The sequence below is a fragment of the Coregonus clupeaformis genome, chromosome 11 (genome assembly GCF_020615455.1).
Source record: "Coregonus clupeaformis isolate EN_2021a chromosome 11, ASM2061545v1, whole genome shotgun sequence".
Classification (NCBI taxonomy): Eukaryota; Metazoa; Chordata; class Actinopteri; order Salmoniformes; family Salmonidae; genus Coregonus; species Coregonus clupeaformis.
This window is the reverse complement of record NC_059202.1, coordinates 35,607,872-35,634,531: the sequence shown is the minus strand read 5'-3', so window position 1 is coordinate 35,634,531 and position 26,660 is coordinate 35,607,872. Positions and strand designations below refer to the sequence as shown.

The 26,660-nt window shown below is 42.5% G+C and overlaps 3 protein-coding genes across 4 annotated transcripts in view; 1 reads left to right on the top strand and 2 right to left on the bottom strand.

Annotated features, from left to right (window-relative positions):
* LOC121576872 (cAMP-specific 3',5'-cyclic phosphodiesterase 4D) overlaps window positions 1-13,587 on the top strand; it is a 159,419-nt gene extending 145,832 nt beyond the window's left edge. For both annotated transcript variants that reach the window (XM_045223527.1, XM_045223528.1), the window contains 11 exons: window positions 135-264; window positions 1,102-1,214; window positions 4,282-4,375; window positions 7,483-7,661; window positions 8,001-8,099; window positions 8,343-8,507; window positions 8,745-8,844; window positions 9,092-9,246; window positions 9,612-9,734; window positions 10,423-10,605; window positions 10,738-13,587. In XM_045223527.1, coding sequence (XP_045079462.1) covers window positions 135-264; window positions 1,102-1,214; window positions 4,282-4,375; window positions 7,483-7,661; window positions 8,001-8,099; window positions 8,343-8,507; window positions 8,745-8,844; window positions 9,092-9,246; window positions 9,612-9,734; window positions 10,423-10,605; window positions 10,738-11,283 — 1,887 coding nt within the window. In that variant the 3' untranslated portion in view covers window positions 11,284-13,587. The remainder of the gene's footprint in view (window positions 1-134; window positions 265-1,101; window positions 1,215-4,281; window positions 4,376-7,482; window positions 7,662-8,000; window positions 8,100-8,342; window positions 8,508-8,744; window positions 8,845-9,091; window positions 9,247-9,611; window positions 9,735-10,422; window positions 10,606-10,737) is intronic.
* A 2,857-nt stretch (window positions 13,588-16,444) lies between these two features.
* LOC121576871 (gamma-interferon-inducible lysosomal thiol reductase) lies at window positions 16,445-19,216 on the bottom strand. The gene is made up of 7 exons (XM_041890418.2): window positions 18,906-19,216; window positions 18,021-18,209; window positions 17,759-17,830; window positions 17,579-17,671; window positions 17,293-17,445; window positions 16,854-16,922; window positions 16,445-16,723 (listed from the first exon to the last, which is right to left on the bottom strand). The coding sequence occupies exons 1-7, from the start codon at window positions 19,083-19,085 to the stop codon at window positions 16,664-16,666; spliced, it is 816 nt and encodes a 271-aa protein (XP_041746352.2). The 5' UTR covers window positions 19,086-19,216; the 3' UTR covers window positions 16,445-16,663.
* A 367-nt stretch (window positions 19,217-19,583) lies between these two features.
* LOC121576870 (phosphatidylinositol 3-kinase regulatory subunit gamma-like) overlaps window positions 19,584-26,660 on the bottom strand; it is a 33,439-nt gene continuing 26,362 nt past the window's right edge. The window contains exons 10-16 of the mRNA XM_045223526.1: window positions 25,637-25,817; window positions 25,090-25,215; window positions 24,849-24,991; window positions 24,541-24,717; window positions 24,369-24,440; window positions 24,077-24,250; window positions 19,584-23,626 (exon numbers count right to left, since the gene is read on the bottom strand). Coding sequence (XP_045079461.1) covers window positions 23,434-23,626; window positions 24,077-24,250; window positions 24,369-24,440; window positions 24,541-24,717; window positions 24,849-24,991; window positions 25,090-25,215; window positions 25,637-25,817 — 1,066 coding nt within the window. The 3' untranslated portion in view covers window positions 19,584-23,433. The remainder of the gene's footprint in view (window positions 23,627-24,076; window positions 24,251-24,368; window positions 24,441-24,540; window positions 24,718-24,848; window positions 24,992-25,089; window positions 25,216-25,636; window positions 25,818-26,660) is intronic.

Here is a 26,660-nt window from a genome sequence, read left to right as displayed (position 1 = left end):
TTATTACGTAATGACGTCATCACGCAGTGACATCACAACGTAATTTAGCAACAAATTGACCTGCCTCTAGCAACTTCCCCTGAAAATTAGTTGGCAACACTGATCACAGTGTCCCCTCCAACCTTTCTCTTTAGGTGCTCGCCAGTCTCCGAACAGTCAGAAGCAATTTTGCCTACATAACTCATCTGCAGGATCGGCCCAACAGGCGACCATCAGGCAGCAAACCTCCCTCCATACCTACCCATACCAAGTCAAGCATAACAGGTCAGTATTCTACTCATCTGATCTTACATTATTTCTTGTTCCCTAGTGTCTGCTTCACTCTGTAAAAATAACAAGTTCTCAAGAACTGAAAATACAGACCTACATAAGCTTTGTTTGAAGCTACTGCCACAATTGCTATTATTGTAATCTGTCAGCTTTACATTGATAAGGGCAGTGCAGTGAGAATGCGAAGATATAAAAAGGCATACAGAAAAATATGATCTGTTTCTTTCTCCTTCCCTTTTGTTGAGGGGGGTTACTGTTGACACTGGTCCCAGTTTATATGGCAACCCAAAATGGCATACCTCAATACAAGTATTCAGGAGGACATTTGTAGTATTTGAAGCAGCCATGGTTTGAGAATTAGTTTTCACTGATAATAAGCCAGAGAAAATAGTCAATAAAAGTCTACACAATGAATTGTATAGTCTCTGGTTTGAAATGGAGCCATTCTTGATTTAAAAACAGAGCTTGCCTGGCTGCATTAGACCTTAGTGACTCGGGGTGAATGACAACACACAGCCTTCTGTCCGGTGATACAGTCTGGAGCCTGATAACTGACCACAGGAGCACAGTCCTTGACAGTGGGAATATGGTAAAATAAAGAGAAAGTGATCACCCCTGACTGGGCCTTGTTTGATCTGGGTCTCAGTCTAGTACATCTAGGGCCTGGATGCGATGGTCTCTGGTGGTCGCTCTCAGGGCTTTTACTTGAAGAAAATAAAAACCTGCACTCACTGAAATTCTTTAAGTTTGAAAGTATTTTTTTTAGCAGCAGAGATCAGAACAAACGCTCTCTCAGGGCTTTAACAGTAGACTGACCTTTGACCCCCTCAGAGGAGCCCTACCAGAAGCTGGCCATGGAGACGCTGGAGGAGCTGGACTGGTGTCTGGACCAGCTGGAGACCCTGCAGACCCGTCACTCAGTCAGCGAAATGGCTTCCAACAAGGTGAGCTGCGTTTTAACTGAGCCTCATCTACAGTAAAAACCTGGGAATGATTGCTTGAAGCATAGCGAAGGTGTAGGCCTGGTTAATGAAACATCCAAAATCTCATCTCCATCTATATACTGAAATGAGAACTATTTGGGGCATTTGTGTGCAAAAGGACATAGATCCGAAAAGCGTGGATATCACGCCATGTTAAGCTATTACTGTTGCTCCGCCTCTCCCACCCCCCGTCCAATGTATGACGCTACGATTGGCTGTGGCTGAGACTGCAGCCACGCATCACTTGAAGACCATGTGCACGGTACACATACTACCTTTGTTTGTTTGGGCTCGGCAGAGAGTCAAAGGGCTTTAGATCTACTGTCTCCAGAGACCTGCTGCGGGCTGCAGCCGGGGGAGCCCACAGCACCTCTCATCAGCATCACATGTCTAATGTTTCGGATTTACAAAGTGAAGCTATACTTAACCTGCATATTAGATTGGGGAATTGAGTTCCTTGTGTAGCCTACGCCGTTGTCCTCAATGCATCAAGACAGTGGTTGATTGATGTGATATGGTGCTTTTGTTCACTATGCCATCTCATAGTCATAGTGGCATTACACAGCAGGTGCCATAGCTTTTGGAAAGGGCACAGTATAACAGCTGTATTTCCATAGTCAAGGGAATGTTATTTCCCACAGGTCACATCCTCGTATTTGGACCCTCCAACAAGTAGCTCAGTTCTTGTTGCATTGTAGTATTTACATTTTTACAGATGCAGGAAATTGAACTGCTGCTGCGTTCCCCCTGTGCATAATATTTGTGCATACAGAGAGCATTTATTTATTTACATGTGAGCCCTGGCCACGAAACCAGTATAGTTAGTTCCACAGGAGACATAACACAACATAAAACAGAACTATGAATGGAAGTTAAAACAGTGTAAAGTGCATAACACAGCTTAAAGGAGCAGGTTTAAAAACCTGAGCAATCTGAGGTCAGCAGCCCTCCAATTTGGGATTTAAATCATCAATCAGAATAAAATGATCCGAGATCATCGGCCAGCAAAGCTAAAAGCACTCTTACCACCAAACTCAGTTCTTGTGTATTGGACTGATACACAATCCCTCCTCCCATTCAGACACCAACGCACACCAGCACATGAATGGAACCCATCCCTCCCATTGAACCATGCGTATCAGTTCACATCCCTTCTTTCCACGCCGCTCCTCCTGTATCTCTCTCTCTCTCTCTCTCTCTCTCTCTCTCTCTCTCTCTCTCTCTCTCTCTCTCTGTCTCTCTGTCTCTCTCTCTCTCTCTCTCTCTCTCTCTCTCTCTCTCTCTCTCTCTCTCTCTCTCTCTCTCTCTCTCTCTCTCTCTCTCTCTCTCTCTCTCTCTCTCTCTCTCTCTCTCTCTCTCTCTCTCTCTCTCTCTCTCTCTCTCTCTCTCATTTATTTATTTATATATACACACACAACCAATCAGATCCCTCATATCCACCCAGCCTCTGTAGCCAATTGGCTGTAGGGCATCCCACACGTAGGCAGTTGAAGGGGAGACACATACAGGGAAGAAGAGACTAGGCAGCAGTCAGCCATGTGCTCTGGTGCCCTGCTCCTAGCTGGACTGTCTGTCTGGCCCCTTAACCTCCACCGGCCATCCTCTTTGTCCCACTTACTAAGCTCAGAGCTACGGGGAAACCTCGTCTTCGGCTGACTGCCGATCTCTTCCCCCTCGTTCAATCTGGGACGTAAGGACTGTCAGTTTGTGACTAAACTCATTGGATAGACCTGTAGAATCTGCTACTGGATTTGATTCACCAAAGTTGGTTTCTCCTGCTCGCTCGTCTTTGTTTTTGACATTCAACATGTGTCCACTGGAATGCCCTATGTCACTTTGTTTTCTATGTCCTGGACACATACAGGTGAGTGCACAGGAATGTGTGTGTCAGGGTGTCATTTTCTGTTATTGCAGTGCAAACTTCTTAACTGCATGATGGTAAGTGTGCTTTGGTGTACTGTAGGACACAGTATGTATTTGGATGTCTGTGTTTTTGCATATTATGTCAGTGAGATGGTATAAAACTGCGTATTATTTAGTCTACACATGCCTGTGTGTGTGTTTACACACATGCCTGTTCCATTGTGTGTATGTGCGTGAGTGTGTTTGTGTCTACAAATCCCTGTGAGTACACTACCCGTTCCTTCCTGTATGTCTCATTGTGTGTGTGTTTGTGTGTGTACATGCAATGTCTCCTTTAAGACCGTATACGGTGGTTTGTATGGCTGGCGTGGTGCACTCCCCTCTCCCCTATCCACGTGTGTGATTACATAGCCTCTGCCGAGTCCCCATCAACAGGGGAAATGGAAAGAGAGCCTGGGATGCGACTTTCGCTTTTGGACGTTAACAAGGCGACACTCCATCTTAACCCCTCCTCCACATTTACTGGATTGGTTGAACAGTGCAGAAGAGAACCTCCCCCTACAGTTTTTTTTCTTCTGGTCAAGACCAGTGTGTAGGGGATTTAGTTTCAGGCGATTATTTTAGGCCTGCTACGTTAGGTTAGTGATTACATAATGGTCTGAGCCCAGCTGAAGACACTGTTCCCCTCCTTGTGCCCTCCAATGTGATGCACTGAATAGAATAGGGTATGAGGTTGTGTCATGATAGAAGTGTATGATTGTTTTGTTTTAAAAACATATTTTCTTAATTCATTTTCTGGTCTTATTGATATAATTGACTACTATTACTCTATTGATATCCCATTTTACACTTGTCTTCTTCTATATCCTGACATGTTATTCAGTATGAGGGGATCAAGGAAATCACTACTGTCATATTATTTACTTGTTAGTTACTCCTGACACTTGAGTGTGGTGTAAAAAATCACACCAAACAGAATGTAAAAATCTAGTTTATTGCTATTTTGAACTCTCTTTTTGTTAATTTATTAAAAAAAATTAGTATGAGAGGAACTTTACTGCTGGTACACTTGTTCTACTGAGGCATGTTCTACTTTCCATACTGTATATCCATGTATGAAGTCGTGTCACTGAGGCTTGTCATTGTGTCTGATCTTGTTCCCCAGTTCAAAAGGATGCTGAACAGAGAGCTCACCCAGTTGTCAGAAACCAGTCGGTCAGGAAACCAAGTCTCAGAGTTCATCGCCAACACTTTCCTAGGTGAGTGACAACAGCACTCTAAGTATGGCCCCTGAACTGGCATTGCAATGGCTAGGAAAGGTATTCATTTAGACCCTACTGTCAAATAATAATTGATGTAAAGCATTCATCCTGCTCAAAAGTTGGTACATAAATACAATATTTCTTAGCTTTATAAGGCATTATACAGCTCTATAAATGTAGTCATAGATGTTTATGTTTTTGCATTATTATGCATAGCTCATAAGGCATTATAAATGTGCTTATAATGCATTATGAATTACCAAATACTTACACAATTATTACAGCATGTTTTGTATATAATGTGTTGTAGTACTGAACAGGCCAACATATTTAGTGTGAACATACTGCATGTTGTCATGCAATCTATGTGGTTGGATAGTGGAGTATACAAATATGCATATTTAGATCTCAACTTGGCATTTGTCATGCATGTCTGCTAGCCTATTAGCCAGCATGTTAGGGGAAAGAGAAGGGATCCAAAGGAAGCAGGCGACAAGGCATTCCTGGACACGTTGTCTGGCGTTGCCATGGAGACCGTCATATTATTAGACTGCCTTTTTGCGTCAATACCCCAGTCTTTAACGGATATTGTGGCAGAATGGAGCTTCACCAAAATGCTTGCAGACGGAGAGAAGATGGATCCTGCAAATATATGTCCATTTGACATAATTTGGTTTGTTTTGAAGTTGGCTTGGATCGGAAAGGAGAACTATGGCTTTGGGTGAAAGGAAGAGGAAATATTGTGAGATTGGTGAGACCGCTTCTCTTGGTGTGGTGGGGTAGGGTGGCAGATTGTATGTCCTCGTAATGATATGTGGGATTGTTTTTTAGGATCTTGGATTCTGATCTGTCTTCTCATATTTGGCACTGTCTGACTACCAGGAGTCATTATTGGTTGAGAGATGACATTTGCTGGAGAGTTATCAGTTGAAGAAGTATTCCTAGTACTAGTCTAATTGATTTCTCACCTGATTTGTGGTGGAAATATCTTAGATTAGCTATAGTTAGTAAGATTAACAATCAACTATTAATTTTCTGCCGTTTTCAGTGTCCTCCTATACAGTGGCGATTTTTAGCATGTCAATCTTGGTGGGGCAAAATCTTGGTGCCAGCAAAGCCACAACACTAAACAATACATCAATTACACTATAACGGTGACAAACATAGCTGATATGGCTGACTTCCTTAAACAAGTGTGATTTCTACTGACAATTGAGATGTACAAACTATGGCATAAGGGAACGACGAGCGGACAAGAGGCAATCCGTAATTTCGATTAAGACATTAATGAGCTAGTACGGACATAGTCAATATAACTATTTGTTCAGCACTTTTGAAATGTACAGCGACAGAATTCAGAACATGGGCCGTTCTTACAGTATTCTCCCTGTACACCAAGTCAGAACCGTAGGATAAATAAAGGGGGCATATAAGCAGACAATGAAAGCTCTTACAATATTCGATGACATTTCTCTAAAACAGGCTATAGGCTACATGTGCACCACCAAGTCAGAACAGTAGGCTAAGTTATGAGGGGGAAAGGGACCAAATTATTATTACATGGGCTACTAACAGCTTACTACACAACATACACTTAGTATTGCTTTCTTAGCTACAGTATACATAGCTCCCTGGCATATAACATAATTTATGCAACAGCATACAATACATTTTTGGACTCACCTTGTTGTGCTGTGCTCACTTGAACAGGACGGTGGCGCGGCGGTCCTTCTTGTGGGCAAATTTTGTCATCAAAGTCTGGCATTCTCTGGATTTACGGTGCTTTCAAGACAACTCGGAACTCTGAAAGAAACAAAGTCGAATCATGACATCAGTGATCTTCAGGTCGAAGCTCTAGAAAGAGGCCCGAGTTCGCTACTTGGAATTCCGAGTTGGATGACCGTTAAAAACGTATTTTCTCAGTTGGAGCTCGTTTTTTTCTGAGTTCCCAGTTGTCTTGAATTCACTGATGTCTGAGGTTTCCCAGTTCTGAGTTTCCAGTTGTTTTGAACACGGCAGAAGTCATGCTGGATCGACAGCATGGCCAGTGTATTCAAAATGTTCTGGCCCATGGTGTTGCATGTGAATGTTGATCCTTTTAAGCTTGGAAAAGAGAACCTTAAACCCAGACTTGGATCACACACCCTCTCCACTGAATAGCAGGCTAGTGATTGCTTTGCAACGCTTGCAGTTAGCCACTGATTCCTTCCAAACCACTCATTGTTGAATTTGCGATTTCCAACTTGTTGTGTAATGTTTATGTCCAATGGCTGATGAGCACCGATACGTTTTAGCTATAATTCCTCTTCATATGACAAGGATTGAAAAGGATTTGCCAGTAGATTGTCAACTTGATTCATGATGATGACTGCTTGTCTAGATTGCTAACTAAGATTTTGAAAGTATGATGTTGACATGATCAGTCTAATCAAAACTACGGTAGATATAACATGATTTGATGTAATTTTATCTGTGGCCAATGACCTTGAGCCTTCTTGGATGGGCACTTCTAATGTAAATCTATGGCAACACCCAATGGGCTTGAATTTTCTAGCGCTCCCCGTGGATTTTGCGGTGACAGTGTCCCCATGAGTGACACAACACTGAGCTAATCACGGCGCAACCAGAGAACATTACCAAACCCTACGCTCTGTATTTTCTGCTGGCTGCCCCATCCCCACAGAAAGCACTGAGCTAGGCTGAATCACCTGCATTTTGGAGCTGCCTTACTCAAGAAAGCAAAAAAGAGACCATGTTTGTATGTGGCTTTATTAACTCAATTATTATTATTTATTTTACATTGTTTGCAAACTGATATGTGACACGTATTACTGTATTTTTTTCTTTTAGCTAAACAGGTGAGGCTCAAAACATGAATGACGTGTTGCCACTGCTCCTATATATTGGTTGAAATAAAATAAATAATCGACCTGCCTTACTGGTTGGGTGGCTGGCAAATAGTCAGGGCTCCCCTCCTAACACCAATACAGCCATAGTCCAATGGGCATATATTATTTTCTCTCTTCTCTCTCTCTCTTCTGTCTCTCTCTCTCTCTCTCTCTTCTGTCTCCTCTCTTCTCTTCTCGCTCTCTCACTGTCTGTAGAAAAGCAGCATGATGTGGAGATTATGTCTGGGCCTCCTAAGGAGAAGGACAAGAAGAAGAAGAAGAGGCCCATGTCCCAGATCGTTGCGGTGAAGAAGCCTGCCCTCAGCCCCAGCCTTGCCCCCACCCAGATACCCCGCTTCGGGGTCACCACACTCCAGGAGGACCTACTGGCCACGGTGGGCGCCATACACACACACACACACACACACACATACTTACACACACACACGCATACTTACACACACACACACACACATACATACATACTTACACACACACACGCATACTTACACAGACAGGCACACACTGTTTACACTGAAGAATGGCTGTTACTTTAATGCTTATTGCTTGGCCTTTAATATAACATCAGTGACGTATTATTGGCAAACTTTTGTGCCATCCTCATATCGTTTGTTATGCGTGTTAAAAAAGTATAATATTTTGTATTTATTAAATACAATTCTGCTTAATTGCCATATCAGACTTTTTCTCAGTTTGTTGTGTTGTGGTTCTAGGAATTTGAGGAGATCAACAGATGGGGTCTAGATATTTTCAAGATAGCTGAATACTCTGGGAATCGGCCTTTGACGGTGGTCATGTACTCCATTTTCCAGGTATGAGTCTCCCATTACTTTCCCAATCTCCCTTTCCAAATCCATCTCCTCTGTCCATACATTACAGCAGCAAATTGTAGCATTCTCTAGCATTCCTTCTAAGACATTTGAATCTTGGTGTGATGGCCAAGGGTTTGAGTCCCGGTCGGGGCTACCCCAAATTCACTTCGATACATTACCAAAAGTTTGTTACATATTTGCTCTACTCTTGTGAGCCTGGTTTCTGTTGCTCCCCAACCTCAGGAGCGAGAGCTGCTGAAAAACTTTAAGATCCCAGCCGACACCTTTATCACCTTCATGATGACCCTGGAGGACCACTACCATGCCGACGTGGCCTACCACAACAACATCCACGCTGCCGACGTGGTACAGTCCACCCACGTTCTCCTCTCCACCCCTGCCCTGGAGGTATGGAACATTCCATTATGAGGACGATTAAAGGATGATGTCCAGCCATATTCTATATTCTAATCTAGTTTGTAGACTTGCCCTGTGCATAGCTTTGGATTTGATCAACTTTATCAGTGCATATTAAGGTAGAAGGGGTTTGTTCATGGTGTTGATAGTAAAGATGAGGTGAAAAGAATGTCCCCACGCTACATGTTAATACTTAATAACACAAAAGTGTCTGTTTTTTGTTTTCAGGCTGTCTTCACTGACCTAGAGATCATGGCTGCTCTGTTTGCCAGTGCCATACATGACGTGGATCACCCCGGAGTGTCCAACCAGTTCCTCATCAACACAAGTCAGTCCCATCCCTCACTAGCAATCTCTCTGATTAGATCTAATTAAAGGATATGTCCTTTGGAGCTAAATGTGTCTGGGATCTACTACTGTGAAGACTACATTATAGCGTCTGTAAGGCGGAGTTTGATCTCTGGATAATTGTTTCTTCTGTTGTTTTGAACCTAATAAATACCTTTTTTGTAGCTCTACAGGAGTGCCTTGGAATTGTTGTTGCTTTACTAATGGTGTGGGTGTTCCTACTGTAGACTCTGAGCTGGCTCTAATGTACAACGACGCCTCGGTCCTGGAGAACCACCACCTGGCTGTGGGCTTCAAGCTGCTGCAGGAGGACAACTGTGACATCTTCCAGAGCCTCAGCAAGAAACAGGGACAGTCCCTCAGGAAGATGGTCATCGACATGGTGAGACACTGACTGAATGAATTGGAATTGAATATAAATTAAATATTAGCTACACACCTCCATGTTATCATAGTTAAACATGATAAGGAATGAGCCGACATCATAATGATATGGCCATTTAGCAGACACTTTTCCCCAAAGTCAGTTACCGGTACATTTCACACATACAGTATATTCAGTATCAAACCCACAACACAACCCTGGATGTAGGCATCACCATGCCCAAACCCACTGACCCATTGGAACTAGTGACTGAAGTAAGTGTGATTAATTGGTATTGTCATAGAGTTTCTAAACCCAGAGGCCCAACAAGCCGTTTCTACATAATCTTCATACTAAAACATATTTGGTATTGTCCTCTGCAGGTGTTGGCCACTGACATGTCCAAGCACATGAACTTCCTGGCTGACCTGAAGACCATGGTGGAGACCAAGAAGGTGACCAGTCTGGGAGTGCTGCTGCTGGACAACTACTCAGACCGCATCCAGGTCAGAGGTCATTTGTAGACACGCCACAGGCCACGTATCAATAGTCTACAGTGACGTCATCTCCTCTTCTCCGTCTCACTCACCTGAACTTATTTGAATATCGGCGCTGTCTGATGAAAACCTTATAACTCCATTTGCCAATTTAGATGTTTTTATTTTTTATTTATTGAAAGCAGTAACTCCCCTCAATGTACTCTGAACATGACTCTAGGACCAATCAAGTGTATTCAAAATAGCTTCTGAAGTGTCATAATTGTATGTTTGTTAATGGGAAAATAAGGACATTTTTTCAATTTCCTGAAAAGTTTCTGTTTTAGAGATAAGAGGTTTTCATCAGACATCGAAGATATGTGGATACAGGATAGGTGAAAGCAATTTGAGGGGAACGCTGTTGGGAGTTTGAGAGGAGACAAGGAGAGGAAGTCACTTCAGATCATTGAAATGGACTCTGGTGTTGAATCTGAACTGTGAGCAATGCAGTCACTAGTTTACCGGAGACTAGTGTGATCAGTGCAGTTGTCTAAAATAACTCAAGACTTCATAGTGTCATGTACATTTACGGTTTTTATATAAATGTCTGAAATAGAAATGACAAAATAAATATGAATAAAAACGATATACTTCTTCAAAAAATATCTAAGCAATAGATAAACCAAGAACTAACATGGGCCTCCCTGCGTGTCTCCAGGTCCTTCAGAACATGGTTCACTGTGCTGACCTCAGTAACCCCACCAAGCCCCTGGAGGTCTACCGTCAGTGGACCGATCGCATCATGGTGGAGTTCTTCACCCAGGGGGACAGGGAGAGGGACAAGGGAATTGAGATCAGCCCTATGTGTGACAAACACAACGCCTCCGTTGAGAAGACCCAGGTACCGTACGAAAATCTGCAAACCCACCCGCAGGTGTTTGTCACTGCTTAACAGACCCAGTAGCTTGCAAATTATTGTCATAATGTCTGTTGAAACCCATCAAAACCAAAACATCTTTACTCCCCTCTGCAGGTGGGATTCATAGACTACATCGTCCACCCTCTGTGGGAGACGTGGGCTGACCTGGTCCACCCTGACGCCCAGGACATCCTGGATAACCTGGAGGACAACCGGGAGTGGTACCAGAGTATGATCCAGCGCAGCCCCTCATCCACCCTTGAGGACAGGGACCTTGACGAGGAGCCAGGTGCCCTGGAAGCCACGCCGGGGGGATGCTGCGCCTCCGCAGGGGACAAGTTCCAGTTTGAACTCACCCTGGAGGAGGAGGAGGAGGAGGAGGAGGGTGACTCAGACCTGGAGAGCCCCCCTGAGGAGGAGACGTCACAGGGGGGAGAGACCTCTAGGAAGACCCCGTCCCCATCCCCGGAGCCCAGCAGCAGATACCGGCCCCCCTCCCCCCACCCCGGCCGGGCCCTCAGTCTGGCCACCATGTCGGTTAGGAGCCCCGGCCATCTCAGAACGTTGAGCCCCGGGCTGGGCGCGGACGACATAGGCGATAGGGACAGAGAACTGGTCCAGGAAGGCAGTAGTGTAGCTTACCTACGGCTTGGCACGTAACACCAACCTTGGCCCTCCCTTCAACTCATTCTGTCCCTGCCTTGGTTCGTGGGTCCCAGCAGCAATTGGACGTGCAGGGTGGGCTTTTTATCAAGTCTGTATTGACAACAGTTCCTTTACACTGGAGACACCTTTACACTTTTTAATCTTGTAGAACAAGAAGTGTCGTTTTATCCTCTATTTCTTCTGTGTGCCATATAGGACTTTTTTGTCCTGCATTCTGTAGTTGATTCTGGGGGAAAGTGTCTTAGACTCAAAGGTAGTGAACTAACCACAAGCTAACCAGCCTCCCGACGAAGCAAGGAATTGTACTGAGAAAACAATGTCTTCCTCAAAATGATGGAATATAGATATATTCAATGGAATATTGTAAGAATTGTAATCATTTTACAGGGTCTTGGAACTTTTGCAGCACACATTTAGGGGATGATATTCATTTGAATTCAGTCAGCATAAACGAGTATATTTTATTTTGTTTAGTCTGAGAATTCTGTGAATGTTTGACCTAATCCAGTATGTACCTGAATAGTGAGAGAATTGTAACTTAAACCTCAGGGTATGACGAGATAAATTATTTTAATGTAGCACGGACTTCTTGGGTACCCCTTAACCTAGACTGCCTGTTCGAGTTTTGTTACTGATAACAAACAGCTCTTAGAACCTTACTGCTTCAAGAGGTTCAAGTTATGCAAAAATACATATTTATTTGTGTCTGGCGCCCTCTATTGATCTCAATTGAAAAGTTAATGAGTTTGAGAACTTAAGCAATTTAAATATAAAATATGAAACCAACAGAACCAGTAAATTGTATTTCAAAAAAATCCCGAAGTACTGTGGTTGATTGGGGTACACAATAGAAGTTGTTTTAAATCTAGACTAACACCACTTACACTCATGTTTGTAAAATTGTATTTGTTTCTATGTGATCATGTTTTACGTTGTCACGTTTTTAATTTGATTTGAAATAGTTCAGTTTTGTTTTATATAACAAAACTGATCTATTTCAAATCAAATTAAAAAACATAGTGAATACACCATGGGTGTATTCATTATGCCGATTCTGTTGCAAAATGTTTAGTCTGTTGCAAAACGTTTTGCAACAAACCGTTTACTACAAATTGAAAATGAGTTTCTATTGGACAAATTCAGGTAGGTCTCTCCCCGTTTTGTTCCATTTGCTCTGTTTGCTTCCGGTAAATGGTTTCCGTTGCAAGAAGTAAGAATACACCCTAGGTCTGTTTGTCTCTGTGCTTTGTAAGCATCATTATCAGGGTGTCTCCACCATACAGTAGCACTTTACAATTTTTGTTGTAGAGGAAGCCCATTCAGTTCTAAAGAGCTTGAGCCAAACCATGATTCTAGTGGACAGCTACGGAAGGCTGTAGTTCCTGTCCAGAAACAACCCCTAGGCCTAACACCTAGACACATCTAGAGCTGAGAGGAATGGATAGGTGTAAGCAGTAGGGAGAAAATCCACCTAGCAGAGGGTGAGATTTATGTAGCTTAAAGGGCCACACAGTCAAAAACATGATTTCCTGTGTTTTATATATACATTTCAACACTGAGGTTGGAATAATACTGTGAAATTATGATAATGCACTTTGTGTTAGTTCATAGACCAATAACAGGAGAGTTTGCCCTCCTCTCTGCCAATAACAGCTAGCTCAGTTTACACATCCCTCCCATTAGGCTCCTCCAATTAGGCCCCTCAGACCACTCTGACAGTCCTAGCTAAATTCTTGCTTGAGAAATTGTATTTTGCTAAGAAGCCATTTGGTTATTTTTTACAATTTTTATTGAAAATGATCACAGTAAGGTTCTTAATTGTTACCCAGAAATTATTTGATAGAGAGTCAAAAACGGCTGCATTTTAAACCTATAAAATCCTGTCAGATCTCCACAAGTGTCGAGGTTTTAGGGGTTGTTTCTGAACAGGGCCGCAGAGTAACTAATTAGGGCTTATTCAGTAGGGTGTGATGCTTTGAAAGTTGCAGATAGAAATGTAATGAACAGCGTTGATACGATTCCCTGTAGTATGCAACAGAAAATCATGTCTGGTTTACACAATACTGTACATTCTGTATTGACATTGGATAATTTTCCATTCACCTGAATAAGCCCCTAATGTCTTGTTTGATTTGTTCTCGAGGGAAACCAGTTGACAGGGAAAATTGTGACAGTCTTTGGAATTTGAACAAAAGCATCTGCCAACCTAAGTCGTAATGAAATGTTGAACAAAGTTCTCTCTGAACTGTTGATTGTAATCATGTCATACTTTGACTTTAAAAAGTGTTGTTTCATCAATTGTCAGAATTATGCTATAATTTTAATGGAAACTGTAATACCTTGACTTTATACATTGGATGTAATGCTTTGACGTAGAGTTCTATTCAATCCGTATCGGTGAAGTTAAGCGTTACAGCGTGATTGGAATTTAAAGGCAATGTTCCCGCATAACGGAGACTGCACGGTAAACGTTGCATATGTCGGCTCGATTAGAAATTACCTTCATATTGCGCAATCTGTAACGCTTCAGCGATACAGATTGAACAGAGCCCTTAAATACTCTGCTCTTCACAGGGCTACAGCTTTTACCTACAGTATGTGAATGTCAATTGACCAAGGCAACACTGAAACATCAATTTTCAGTGAATTTCTATCATTGCGTTCGCTCATTGCACCCCTAATTGTTTTAGTTAAACCAATACTGTACAACTTAACTAGCCACAGCCAAATATAAGTACACTGAACAAAAATATAGTTTTCCATATGCACAAAAGGCTTATTTCTCAATTTTGTGCACAAATGTTTACATCCCTGTTAGTGAGCATTTCTTCTTTGCCAATATAATCCCGACAGGTGTGGCATACCAAGAAGCTGATTAAACGGCATGATCATTACACAGGTGCACCTTGTGCTGGGGACAATAAAAGGCCACTCTAAAATGTGCAGTTCTCTCACAACAATGCCACACAAGTTTTGAAGGAGTGTGCAATTGGCATGCTGACTGCAGGAATGTCCAACAGAGCTGTTGCCAGATAATTTAATGTTCATTTCTCTACCATATGTAGTTTTAGAGAATTTGGCAGTACGTCCAACCAGCCTCACAACCGCAGACCACATGTAACCACACCAGCCCAGGACCTCCACATCCGGCTTCTTCACCTACGGGATCTCTGAGACCAGCCACCCGGACAGCTGATGAAACTGTGGGTTTGCACAACTGAAGAATTTCTGCACAAACTGTCAGAAACCGTCTCAGCGAAGCTCATCTGCGTGTTTGTCGTCCTCACCAGGGTCTTGACCTGACTGCAGTGGGCAAACGCTCACGTTCTATGGCCACTGGCAAGCTGGAGAAGTGTGCTCTTCACAGATTAATCCCAGTTTCAACTGTACCGTGCGTATGGCGTCGTGTGGGCGAGCGATTTGCAGATGTCAACGTTGTGAACAAAGTGCCCCATGGTGGCGGTGGGGTTATGGTATTTGCAGGCATAAGCTACAGACAACGAACAGAATTGCATTTTATCAATGGCAATTTGAATGCACAGAAATACCGTGACGAGATCCTGAGGCCCATTGTCGAGCCATTCATCCGCCTCCATCACCTCATGTTTCAGCAAGGATCTGTACACAATTCCTGGAAGCTGAAAATGTCCCAGTTCTTCCATGGCCTGCACAGTCACCAGAAATGTCACCCATTGAGCATGTTTGGGATGCTCTGCATCAATGTGTACGACAGCATGTTCCAGTTCCCGCCAATATCCAGCAACTTCGCACAGCTGAAGAGTGGGACAACATTCCACAATAAACAGCCTGGTCAACTCTATGCCAAGGAGATGTTGTGCTGCATGAGGCGCATATGTTTTCCCAGTCATGTGAAATCCATAGATTAGGGCCTAATTTATTTATTTCAATTGACTGATTTCCTTATGAACTGTAACTCAGTAAACTCTTTGAAATTGTTTTTATATTTTTGTTCAGTGTATATAAAAATCACTGAACTATCCTTAACGGAGGACAGTGACATCTGAAAATAACATCCAACAACAGCTCCAGCATGGTAAACTTGCCTGGGAACTAACACTCAAGTATTTAGTATTTCCCGCTTACTCTTTTCCTGGTAAGGCAGGGAGAAAAGTACACAAAAATATATATACATAAATCAGTGCCATTCAGTGTTAAACGTGTTGTCTGAGAAGTTAGAATGGTGACACTTCGTTCTCTTGGTCCCTTTATTGCTTTGCTGAAACTGACATGGTATACCATTTGTTTTTATCCGCAATGTTGGGCCAAGTTGGACATTTTAGTGTGTCTGTCAATATTTTTCAAAAAGTTTACCTTCCAATATTTTAACAGCAGAAGTTGCTGGAGTTCAGTGAAAATGCCAATAAATTATGGAAACCTGTATCACAATTTGTGCATCTGATTAAATCTATCGCTGTGCCCAAGTAGTTAAACTGTTGGGTTGATGCCGCGTTCACGTGCTAGTCGGAAACTCAAATTTCCGACTTGCTAACTGGTTGAACTCTGTACGTGTATAACTACAACCAGTTAGCAAGTCATGAGTTTAGTTCCGACTACCACGTGAACGCGGCATCAATCCCAGCCTAATCTTTGAATGAGTGAGAGGGTCAGAGATCATACCCCCAAGACATGCCAACATCTCCTGTTATTGGTAATGGTGAGAATGTCTTGGCGGGGGGTATGATCTTTGACCCTCTAACTTTCTCACTCATTCAGGAGGATCCGTACTCATTGTAGCATCCACATTAATGTAGAAGTGTTTAGAAACTCTTTACAATAAGTGACTCATGACTACATTATTTACTATCGGGCACAAAATAATCGAAACAAACCACAAATGCGTCAACAAGTTAAGTCACAAGCTTGTCATCGCGTGCTAGGAATATGGGACCAAATAAACACTACTTTATTTACAAGAATCTTTAGGGGTGTCAATTGACCCCTACCTTTGAGGAAAAAGTATTACTTGTAAAACAATCTTTCTGAGCAATTGTATTAGTATAAAATAATTTCCCAATTTCTTTGAGCATACAGCTCAATATTTGAATATATTTTAGTAATTATTGCTCATCTGTGTCTAATTTCAGACCCCACAGTATATGCACTTTTAGGATTTAAATTTACAACAAACTGTTCATACAAATTGGAACCTTTTAATTATCAATACATATGGAGTTATGACAATGTATCATACAAATCACACAGAATACATCAGTATTACAATTCATGAAATACAAATAAGTAACAGATTATTTTGAAAGACCATGCAAGTCCAACATAGATCATGAGGGAAACTGGTACTTACACAAAATATATTTTGAAAACATGAATGGCATGCAGAATATGACTGTTGGTTTCAGCACAGACTCCTGTCTAGTTTCTTCTGCGCTCCAGTGCAGGCAGGGGGCTTGCCTCCCTGTGGACAAATATGGGTGATCATTACATTTTAGCTCAGGCCATGACCAAGTTGATCAGTTTAATACTCAAATACATTTAAATTGTACATCAAACAAGGACTAGTCACACCACCCCCCAACCACACAAACCTTATACATCTTGCAGACCAAGTTGAAAAGCGATGACATTGCATTGTCCTGAAAGTCATCAGTGTATTCCTGCAAAGACGCAAAAAGGAGGAATTGGAAAGTCATGTACAGACTTGACCTTGGCACATAGTTTGATTCCATGACCTATACACAGTGTATTAAGTAGCAGGGTATCAGTTCAAAAAGAAGCACTCAGTAACGCTATGGTTAATAATCTGTAGAGCCCTCAAATTCAACTCTGGACCTAGAAGCAAGTTCCACTGCTCCCATTGTTCACCTCTAATCTGATAGGGACACCAGGCATGTGCAATAAATTATCAGGTAGAACAGAAAACCAGCAGGCTCCAGCCCTCATAGGGTAAGAGTTGAATACCACTGGCTGTACTATAGCCATGTTATTTACATTGTGCCCCTAGTTTCAGTCCCAGCAGTGTCCTACCCCATTAATGGTCACCCAGGGGACATGCGTTTTGGCTGGACTGAGAGCGTTAGTCTTCAGGGCATTCTCATGCATCAGTTTGAAGCCGAGCTCTCCCTTCACACAGGATGTGACACTGTCCCACGTCATTGAGGGGACGTGTAGCTGTAAGCACTAGAGGAGAACAGACTGCATGTTAGAACCAATATAACTACGACCAGAGCCCTTGATGTGTAAACAAAATGTGCACAAATGCATTTTGAATTTTAAAAAAGTATGCAACAGCAAAACATATTACAATACTCACAGGTTGGGCGGCGTCGAGAACATTTGCTGCAGATTCCATGCAGTCAATGACAGGGAATGCCAAGTACAGACCCACTGAACGTAGAATACATGCCTAAGGGGAATGTATGAAATACAAAAACTATTTCAGGGACAGACTACCTATTTTTAGTGATTCAAGCCATTTTATTGGGAAGCGCACCTCAATCATGTTGCTTTGACACTCTGGTTCCCCATGTTGACAGGTGAATGGAGAATTCCCTGAGGGAAGCTCCTGTGAAAGAAGACCAGGGAAAAGCCTGCAGCATGAACACAAGCTCTAATTTTCTTATTCATTCAGTAGTCGGGGACTGAGGATGGATCTATCAAAGACCTATACTGAGGTACAACCTGTACAACCTTTTTACAATGTGCCCTCCCTACTGAACATTACCCAGTACTCTTCATCTTGAGAAGAGGCCTACCTGCGCATTGCCGTAGGGCACCAGTTTCACCTCCATGATATCGTGGAGCATGGCCCAGGTGGGGAAGAGCTGCTGGGTGAGGAAGACCCTGCAGCCTGGACACAGGCTCTCATAGTACAGGGTCACCTCAACTCTGGGTACCGCTGAATTGGGCCTTGTGGCATTGAGCTCCAGACATTGCTTCTGAACCTAGACAGGATACATGAGCACGTGATACATGTTCAGAGAAAGCTGGGCAGGAACTGTTTCAAGTTGACAAATAATTTACATTCTGTTCATATGGAGATATGCCTAGAATTCACCAGAGTAAAATGTGGGAACCATGCCACTTGCAACCCCCTGTTATTTTGACCAATCACATATTTTTCAGAGCTGATCTGATTGGTCAAAAGACCAATGTGAAAAGAAATATCAGAATTGGGCTGCCTGTCTAAACGCAGCTCATCAAGGTTTGGCGTCAGTCACATGCCCTCAGGAAATGTAAGACCTCTGGTGCTCAATTTTAAAAGCATGACTCATTTAACCATGGACAAGGGACTCTTTGAACAGCTATTTAAAACTGAACCCACAATCCTGATAAACATGGGATATACTCACATATTGCCCTTGTCATATAACATGGAAATTGCAGGAGAACGTGTTAATGCTTGGTGAGATTAGACATAGGAAAGTTGATTTCTACAAAATGACAGGTTATTTAAATCATTCAACTGAATAACTTCTGTAGTAGCCTGCATGCAACAAATTAAAAAGTACTTCAGGGTATAATCAAAGAAAAAAAGGTACATGAAAATAGATTTTATGAAAGACTAAAAACAGAGCCTAGCAACTGGCATTATGTCTGAGGGCAGTTATTTGAACTTGATAACAATACTCCAAACTTACCCCACATTCTATTGCAATTTCCAAACTCCTACACCACTGTGACGGGGGGTATTCACAGCCCGGTTTGGGCTTTGACTTTCCTTGGGACTTCTTGAAAGTAGAGCAGAAAAAAAGGAGGACTAACACAGAGGCAAACTTCATGTTGCTTACAGGTACTGAAGCCAGAGCCTTCCTTAACATTTCCCTCAGACAACACTGTGACCTATTTGAAAAGCCAGTGGGTTGGAGCTCCTCCCACCAATGATTACAACAATCATCCTCAGCTGTGATGATGAGATGGATTCTTGTGACCAAACTCTCTCATTGGACATCCCACAACAGCCATATCATCTCTTCAGCCACTTCTCCTTATATAGGGACAAATTGGTAGGCAAAACAGGCATAAGAACAAACTTCAAACTTAGGCAAGAGTAGAATCCTTCTTGATTGACTGAATTAACATCTAATGAATAATGTATATACATACAGTCACAACATTAAGGAAATAGCAGTACATGAAACAGTCCATCATCACATTTCTAACTACATAGAAAATTGCCAAGGCTAATGTGAGGAAACTCCTAATTGTATGACCATGTTGTGACAGTAGATGTCACAATTCTCACAACATTTACACTCAATTGTATTCTGAGCAAGGGATCGCTTTTGTCAGAATAATTTTGGGGGAAACGTCAAAGGTATTTTGACAACTTTATGGTTTATTTTTTCTTTAGTACCATACAAAACAACCAGTCCGACAAATACATCATATGGAGTGCAGACAGAATTTTCATTAGGTAATGCAATAATTGTACAGATTATTTTTACTAATGTTGCTTACTGTCAATTTAAAAGTGCATTTTGCTGTTCATTAGCAATGTTTTGGGGGGTTTTCCACATTTCAAATTACTTAACTCCAGCCAGGTTGTATAAAGTATTATACACATACTACGTGTATCAAATGACAGTATCTAACGGACTTCCATTATTTCAAGGGAGTACAGTTTCACAAAGCTAAAAACCAAGCACTCTTAAACTATTGAAAGTCAAGATACAACAAACACTACGACAGTTTTATTCTCGATGACAAAATCTATCAGTCTCTTCAAAAAGGTTTTCTAAGGCTGCGTCTACACAGGCAGCCTATTTCTGATATTTTTTCCATTAATATTTTTTTTCACCAATCACATCAGATGTTTTCACATCAGAGCTGATCTGATTGGACAAAATACCAATTAGTGGGAGAAAATATAATTGGTCTGCCTGTGTAAACAGCCTAACAGTCTTTTCAATCTATTTTGTTAGAGATACAAATAAAATAACCATGAAATATAAATGTAAAGAATATCACAAAAAGTATTCACTTAAATCTGTTCAGGTTATGATGAACAAATAACAAAACAGATTTCATAAAAGCCACTTTCAAACAGACCATTAAAAGCGCCACTTCAATGAAACTGTCCTTGTCTTACAATGAGATGTCCACTATGAGGAGTGTTTCTGACCTATCATAGCCAGTTATTGTAAATGAATGAGCCTGTTCAAGTCCAATTGTAATAAAACTCCTGAAACATGAGCTCCCGATTCATGTCTTTGTAGTGCATTTACAGTAGCAGATTTTAACATTGGCACAGCAACATCCCTACTCAAGCCTCAAATTTGTCCCCACTCACAGGCTTTCTCACAGGCTGAGGAAGAGTGTCGTTTTACGTTGCACCGTCATAACGGTTTGTGAGACAGAAATCAAGCATAGCTTTTGTCATAATCTCCAATATAAACCCAAAACCACAGAAAAGGCGAGGGGAAACAATGTAACAATTCCTGAGCCTGGCACAATGTGAAAAGACTGTCTACACCTAGCTACAGATTGAATGCCAGAGAATGTGAAATAACCAGACAATGTGATATAACCAAAGATTGTTGGTGTCCATTACTGGGCGTTAAACGAAAGCCCCATACAAACCGCCACCATAGATTTTTCAACTAACCTGTTCTTGGCTATACTTTCACCGAATCGAGAATAAATAAAGTATCTTAGACATGTCTGTTTCCAGTTGCAGGTGGTTCTACAAAAACCATTGAAAATTCAGAAAGATATTAATGTTTAACTGAGATATGCCTCTTGCATGTTCTTAGATCTTTGTTTGTCACCTACTTCTACATGTGGCCGCGTCGCATAGAAACTACTAGTTCCGTCAATAATGCTTGGAAATGCTAAATGCGAGGCACCCCCTCACGCCGTACAAAACTTGGATGTAATATCTTGGAGTTTTTGTTGGTTTTTGTAAACCACATGCAACTGGAAACTGACATTTCTCAGATACTTTCTTTATTCTCGATTCGGTGAAAAAAAGTATCGCCAAGAACAGGTTCGTTGAAAAATCTATGGCGGGGGTTTGTGTGAGTCTTTTCTCAGTAATGGACACCAAAAATCTTTGGTTATAGCACATTATCTGGCGTACAATCTGTAGCTAGTCTTACACCTGGCTGTGGTCATGTCGGTGAATGGCATACATAGTCTTACACTGCATGCAGAACCACCATGTGCAATTTGAAAAAAAACCAGAAACTTATTTTTTGCTCTCTTTTTTTAAACTACTCTCACATGCCAAGAAAACTCAACTAGATTGTCCCAGTTTTCAAAGATCCGTTGACCTGAAGGGCAACCTAACTGAGCAGGACTCTGCCTGAAAGGTATGTTCAGTAAACAGTCCACAGACTATTAGTGTCATCTCTCTCCAAGGAGACACTTTTCTCCTAACTACCAGATAAACATAAGAAACGGGTTTACCAGATTAACATCAACATTATCATCTATAAAAGGTTGATTTACGCCAATCCCAACATGCTTGGCAATCTAATCACTCCTAAAAGTGAGCAATAAAATGCGCCAATGCACTGTCATATGCACCAATGAACCAATGTCTGATTAATACATGACAAACGTAAGGGTTATCACTCATTCAATGATTCGTCAAGAAATCAAAATCTATTTTGATGAGGCATCGTCAAGTTGTATATCTACTAACTCGCTGCATAGTACTAATCAGTTTGTCAAAGTAGTTTGTTTCAAGTCTACCTATAATATCTTGTGCATATGTTAGCATTACAGTACAACACGTGAAGCGAGTGTCCTGGGAAAGAAGTGCATTCATAAAGTGTGGCAGGTAAGGTCCGATTAAGTAAAACGCGGTTTAAAATCGTGGAATTAGGCTACCGTTACCTTAATGAGAGACTGACAAATACTGCATACATAACCCAATGTCAAAATGTAGTGAAAAGACAATGTTTCTTAAATCAGGTACCCAACCCCCATAAGATCTACCATCTATCCACTCAACTACAAAATGTGAACGGAAATCCATTTTCACCATGGACAATTCCAACGCCGCCACTGTAATGCAGGGGTGGGGAACTTCGGTCCTCAAGAATGTCTGCTGGCTTTCATTCGTTCCTTTAAGTCAGCAACTGATTGAGACCTGGGGAACCAGATGTGTGCACTCTGAGCAGTCAGTGGCAGTAGTCCCAGGTAAAAGTCTGAGGGAGTTGCCCATTTTACATTTTAGTCATTTAGCAGACGCTCTTATCCAGAGCGACTTACAGTTAGTGAGTGATTGCTCTAAGGCAATCAATAGCAAGGTCCATTTCAGATTTCTAGTTTCATACACAAACACTTGGCATCTGATTGGGGCAAGGCATCCACACTGACTCTGATCTACAGAGAGAGAATGGAAGACAGAGGATTAGAACAGAAGGCACTTTCACTACCAAGTGTTCCACCATCAAGGACTGCAACTCCAGCTCACATTACATGCCACTGTCTGTCACAGCAATTAGGGTCCTCAAGCTACACCAGCCTCTAATATCATCAACCTCAAACTATTTTAAACCCAGTTTTACATAGGTCAACAACAAAAAAAAGCTTGCAGAAAAATACAAATGCATCTTTTTGTTTAACACATTGGTACTGTATTTTGTCCTCTAGACATGTTCTGCTTTATGTAATAGGGCACATAGCAAAGATTACACAGAAAGCAGAATGCTTTCTTTGTATGTGTCCCATAGTGCTGTGGGAGAAAATGTGTATTAATATGAACTTGAAGTAAAGCAATAAAACACTGCCAGTTAAGCCTTTTACCACATCTCCCAATCATCCAGCCATGGACAATGTGAGCAACACTTGATGAAAACCGAAAAAGGCTGTTTGGTATTTTTGTTCTCCATGTCAAACCCTTACGCCTCTTTAACTGTAGAAAAAAAGAATGGCACCCTTAACAAGTCGATTTAAAAATAATTCCCTCCATTGAAAGGGAAAATGGAATCTACAGCAGTTACTTTAAGATAGTCTAATTATTTTTATCCTAATAACATTTACAGGGTCTCTTCAAAGTCAAAACCCAGTCAGTCATTATATCTGCCACTTCCACTCCTGTCAAACCCAACGCTCAGAAAGCCATTTGCTTTTTTGTTGGGAAAAGTGAGGGTTTGTGGTCTCTGAGTTCTGTGTGTTTTCGCCCTGTGCCGGGCTGTGTCTGGGTGACGTTGCGTCTCATCTGGGTTGCTGCTGGGTTAGGACAGGACATGCCAGAGTTACATTCAGCGAGTCGTTGTGCTGGACCAGGGAGGTGTGTCTGTAGTGGAGCACCAGCTCTCTAAGGGAAGCGTACAGGTTGTAGGGCTCGGCGAACCCGTAGCCCGTTGAGGTCTTGAATATCACACAGTGCTTGATGTCCCCGTCCACACTGCATGTACAGACGTGAAGTCAAGAACAGAACATTTGGTTAGACACCACACCGAAATATAATACAAATACAAATAAATAGTGGTATTTCACCACAAAATCAAAGTTTGTCAGATGTTTTCGGACCTCAGAAGTGGACTACCATCAAGACCTACTCACCATCGATTTTGAAGATCCTGCTATATGCCTCAATCCCAAATGTTCCTCAGTCCCATAGGTTTGGATGAGCTGACTCAGTTGTGTTAATGCTTAACGGCTCTTTGCGGATAAGATTGGCCAACCATGTTTTCAGACAGTCCCCACATTTCCCATGCATTTGAGATTTTCAGGCATCATCTCGGCAGGTGAGTCCGGAAAACACCTGACAAACCTGGCTAAACCCCAACCAACAGTCTAGTCGTATTTCAACCCAAATCATTATGTGACCCCAGATCAGGCTAATGGTACTCACACTACAGAGCAGGCGTAGGAGCCCTTCTGGGACTGGCTGTCTCGGATCAGGAAGGTGCCGTCACCCTTGCCCCTCAGCAGCTCCTCGGCCTGGCCGCGCTTGATGTCGCCCACATACCAGGTGCGCTCGTCGTGGTGCGGCAGGTCATCCATCTCATCCATCAGAGAATACAGGCTGGGAGGGAGAGGAGGGGAAGAGGGGATGAAACCAGTGTCAATATGATACACGATAAGACATGATAAAACATGGTGATACATTACAACTGTCAGACGGCCACATTGGTTTAACTCACTCTTCCACGTCGTTCTTGATCCCCAGCCACTCGTTAATCTTCTTCTGTCTGGTGCCCTTCTGATTGAGCCACCTGGGACGTTAACACAAGCAAACGGTTAGACTGCCATGTTCCTAAACATTTCAGTTTCGCATTGTAAAGTGTGTGTATGTGAGAGAAAGGTATAACCTACATCAGGTACTGGTCTCTGATCTTCCTCAGCTGCATGAGGTCTGGTTTCAGACTGTTCATCTTCTTGTCAATCTCTCGGTTGTCCGCCGCCTGCTCCTTCAGGTCCTGCTCCAGCTTCCGCTTGCTGTCATGGATCTCAGTCACACGAGACTTCAGCTTATCCGAATTACTTTGGATTCTATAAGGTGGAGCGACAAGATTGGGAGGTCCCCCACTTCATAGTCATGATCACTACTGGCTTCATAGTCAGAGGGCTAGTTCAAAGCCTGTATCACAACAGGAATATCCTAAAACAGGCAATGTAGATACCTCTCAATCTCTTGGCTGTTGCCATCCCTGTGGAACTTGTCAATGTACTCCTTGCTGTAGCGCTCTTGGGTCTCGCACTGCTCCTCAAAGATCTTGATGGTCTCGGTGAAGGCCTCGATGGCCGTGTGCTTCATCTGTAACTCCTGGAGTACGGGGAAAACAGATGAGGTTTAGCTAATTTCAAGTGCTATGGAACCCAGACCCAAATGGGACAGTGAAAATGGGTGTGTTGGATATGTACCTGAGAGGTGCGAGTGTAGTCTTCATACAAGACGTCATATTCCCGGCTCTTCTCCTGGTACTGTTCATGGTACACCTTCAGTTGCTCTCCTACTGCTTCGACGTTGTCTTCTTTCACCACCTGGTCCTGGAAATAACAAAGATATATTAACTGACCACAGCACGATGTTGAGCTACAAAACACTCAATGTGGGCTCAATGTATTTCAAATAGAGAGGGGCAGCAAGCAAACTCCTCGCTTAAACAGAATTGTTTGATAACATTTCAGACAAGCTATTGCAGTGCTCTTGGGGATGCCATGGGTTTGGGATTTTCCTTAACGCATGTGCCATAAGAAATGTAGGGCCTTCCAGAAAGCGTAGGGGTGCTGTTCGAAGGCTGCATTACTTTTCTCTTATATCACCTCTATTTATAAACCAAGTAGTCCCATTGACATAAGGCCCAGACCTGGCCCAGAAGCCAAACCAACATTCAGGCCCTTCAGAATAGGATACATAAGACATTACAATAATAACAGAATCATTCTACTACCTGCTGATATCTACTACCTGCTGATATTTGGAGACAGGGTACAGTAGCCGTGAGTCCAGCTTGGGGTTGTACTGGGCCAGCGACTCCTGGTGATAATGCAGGATGAGCTCCGCCACAGAGGAAAAGGTCAGCGGCTCAGAGAAGCCGTACTTGCCGCCTCGGTGGAAGATCTTGATCAGCTTGTTGTTTCCCCCTTTCCTAGAAAAGTCCAGAGCAGTTGAGCAATGTTAGTGAGGTTCTGTGAAAGTCTGGAAGCTATCCAAAGTGGTGGAATGTCATTGCATTTGAAACGAGTGACTAGGGATTACTTGAAGCTTATTTTAAGAGAGACAAAATACACTGCTCAAAAAAATAAAGGGAACACTTAAACAACACAATGTAACTCCAAGTCAATCACACTTCTGTGAAATCAAACTGTCCACTTAGGAAGCAACACTGATTGACAATACATTTCACATGCTGTTGTGCAAATGGAATAGACAACAGGTGGAAATTATAGGCAATTAGCAAGACACCCCCAATAAAGGACTGGTTTTGCAGGTGGTGACCATTTACATTTATGTCATTTAGCAGACGCTCTTATCCAGAGCGACTTACAAATAGGACCACAGACCACTTCTCAGTTCCTATGCTTCCTGGCTGATGTTTTGGTCACTTTTGAATGCTGGCGGTGCTTTCACTCTAGTGGTAGCATGAGACGGAGTCTACAACCCACACAAGTGGCTCAGGTAGTGCAGCTCAACCAGGATGGCACATCAATGCGAGCTGTGGCAAGAAGGTTTGCTGTGTCTGTCAGCGTAGTGTCCAGAGCATGGAGGCGCTACCAGGAGACAGGCCAGTACATCAGGAGACATGGAGGAGGCCGTAGGAGTGCAACAACCCAGCAGCAGGACTGCTACCTCCGCCTTTGTGCAAGGAGGAGTAGGAGGAGCACTGCCAGAGCCCTGCAAAATGACCTCCAGCAGGCCACAAATGTGCATGTGTCTGCTCAAACGGTCAGAAACAGACTCCATGAGGGTGGGCTTACAGCCCAACACCGTG

Bases quoted from the DNA above. Each gene is read 5' to 3' on its own strand.
- LOC121576871 (XM_041890418.2), bottom strand. From the start codon at position 19,085: ATGTTAAGGAAGGCTCTGGCTTCAGTACCTGTAAGCAACATGAAGTTT. The intron at 17,831-18,020 runs GTAGGCCTCTTC...CTTCTTTCACAG, and splicing joins TGCCCTACGGCAATGCGCAG to GAGCTTCCCTCAGGGAATTC. The intron at 16,724-16,853 runs GTTTGTGTGGTT...ATTTGTCCACAG, and splicing joins TGGTCTGCAAGATGTATAAG to GGAGGCAAGCCCCCTGCCTG.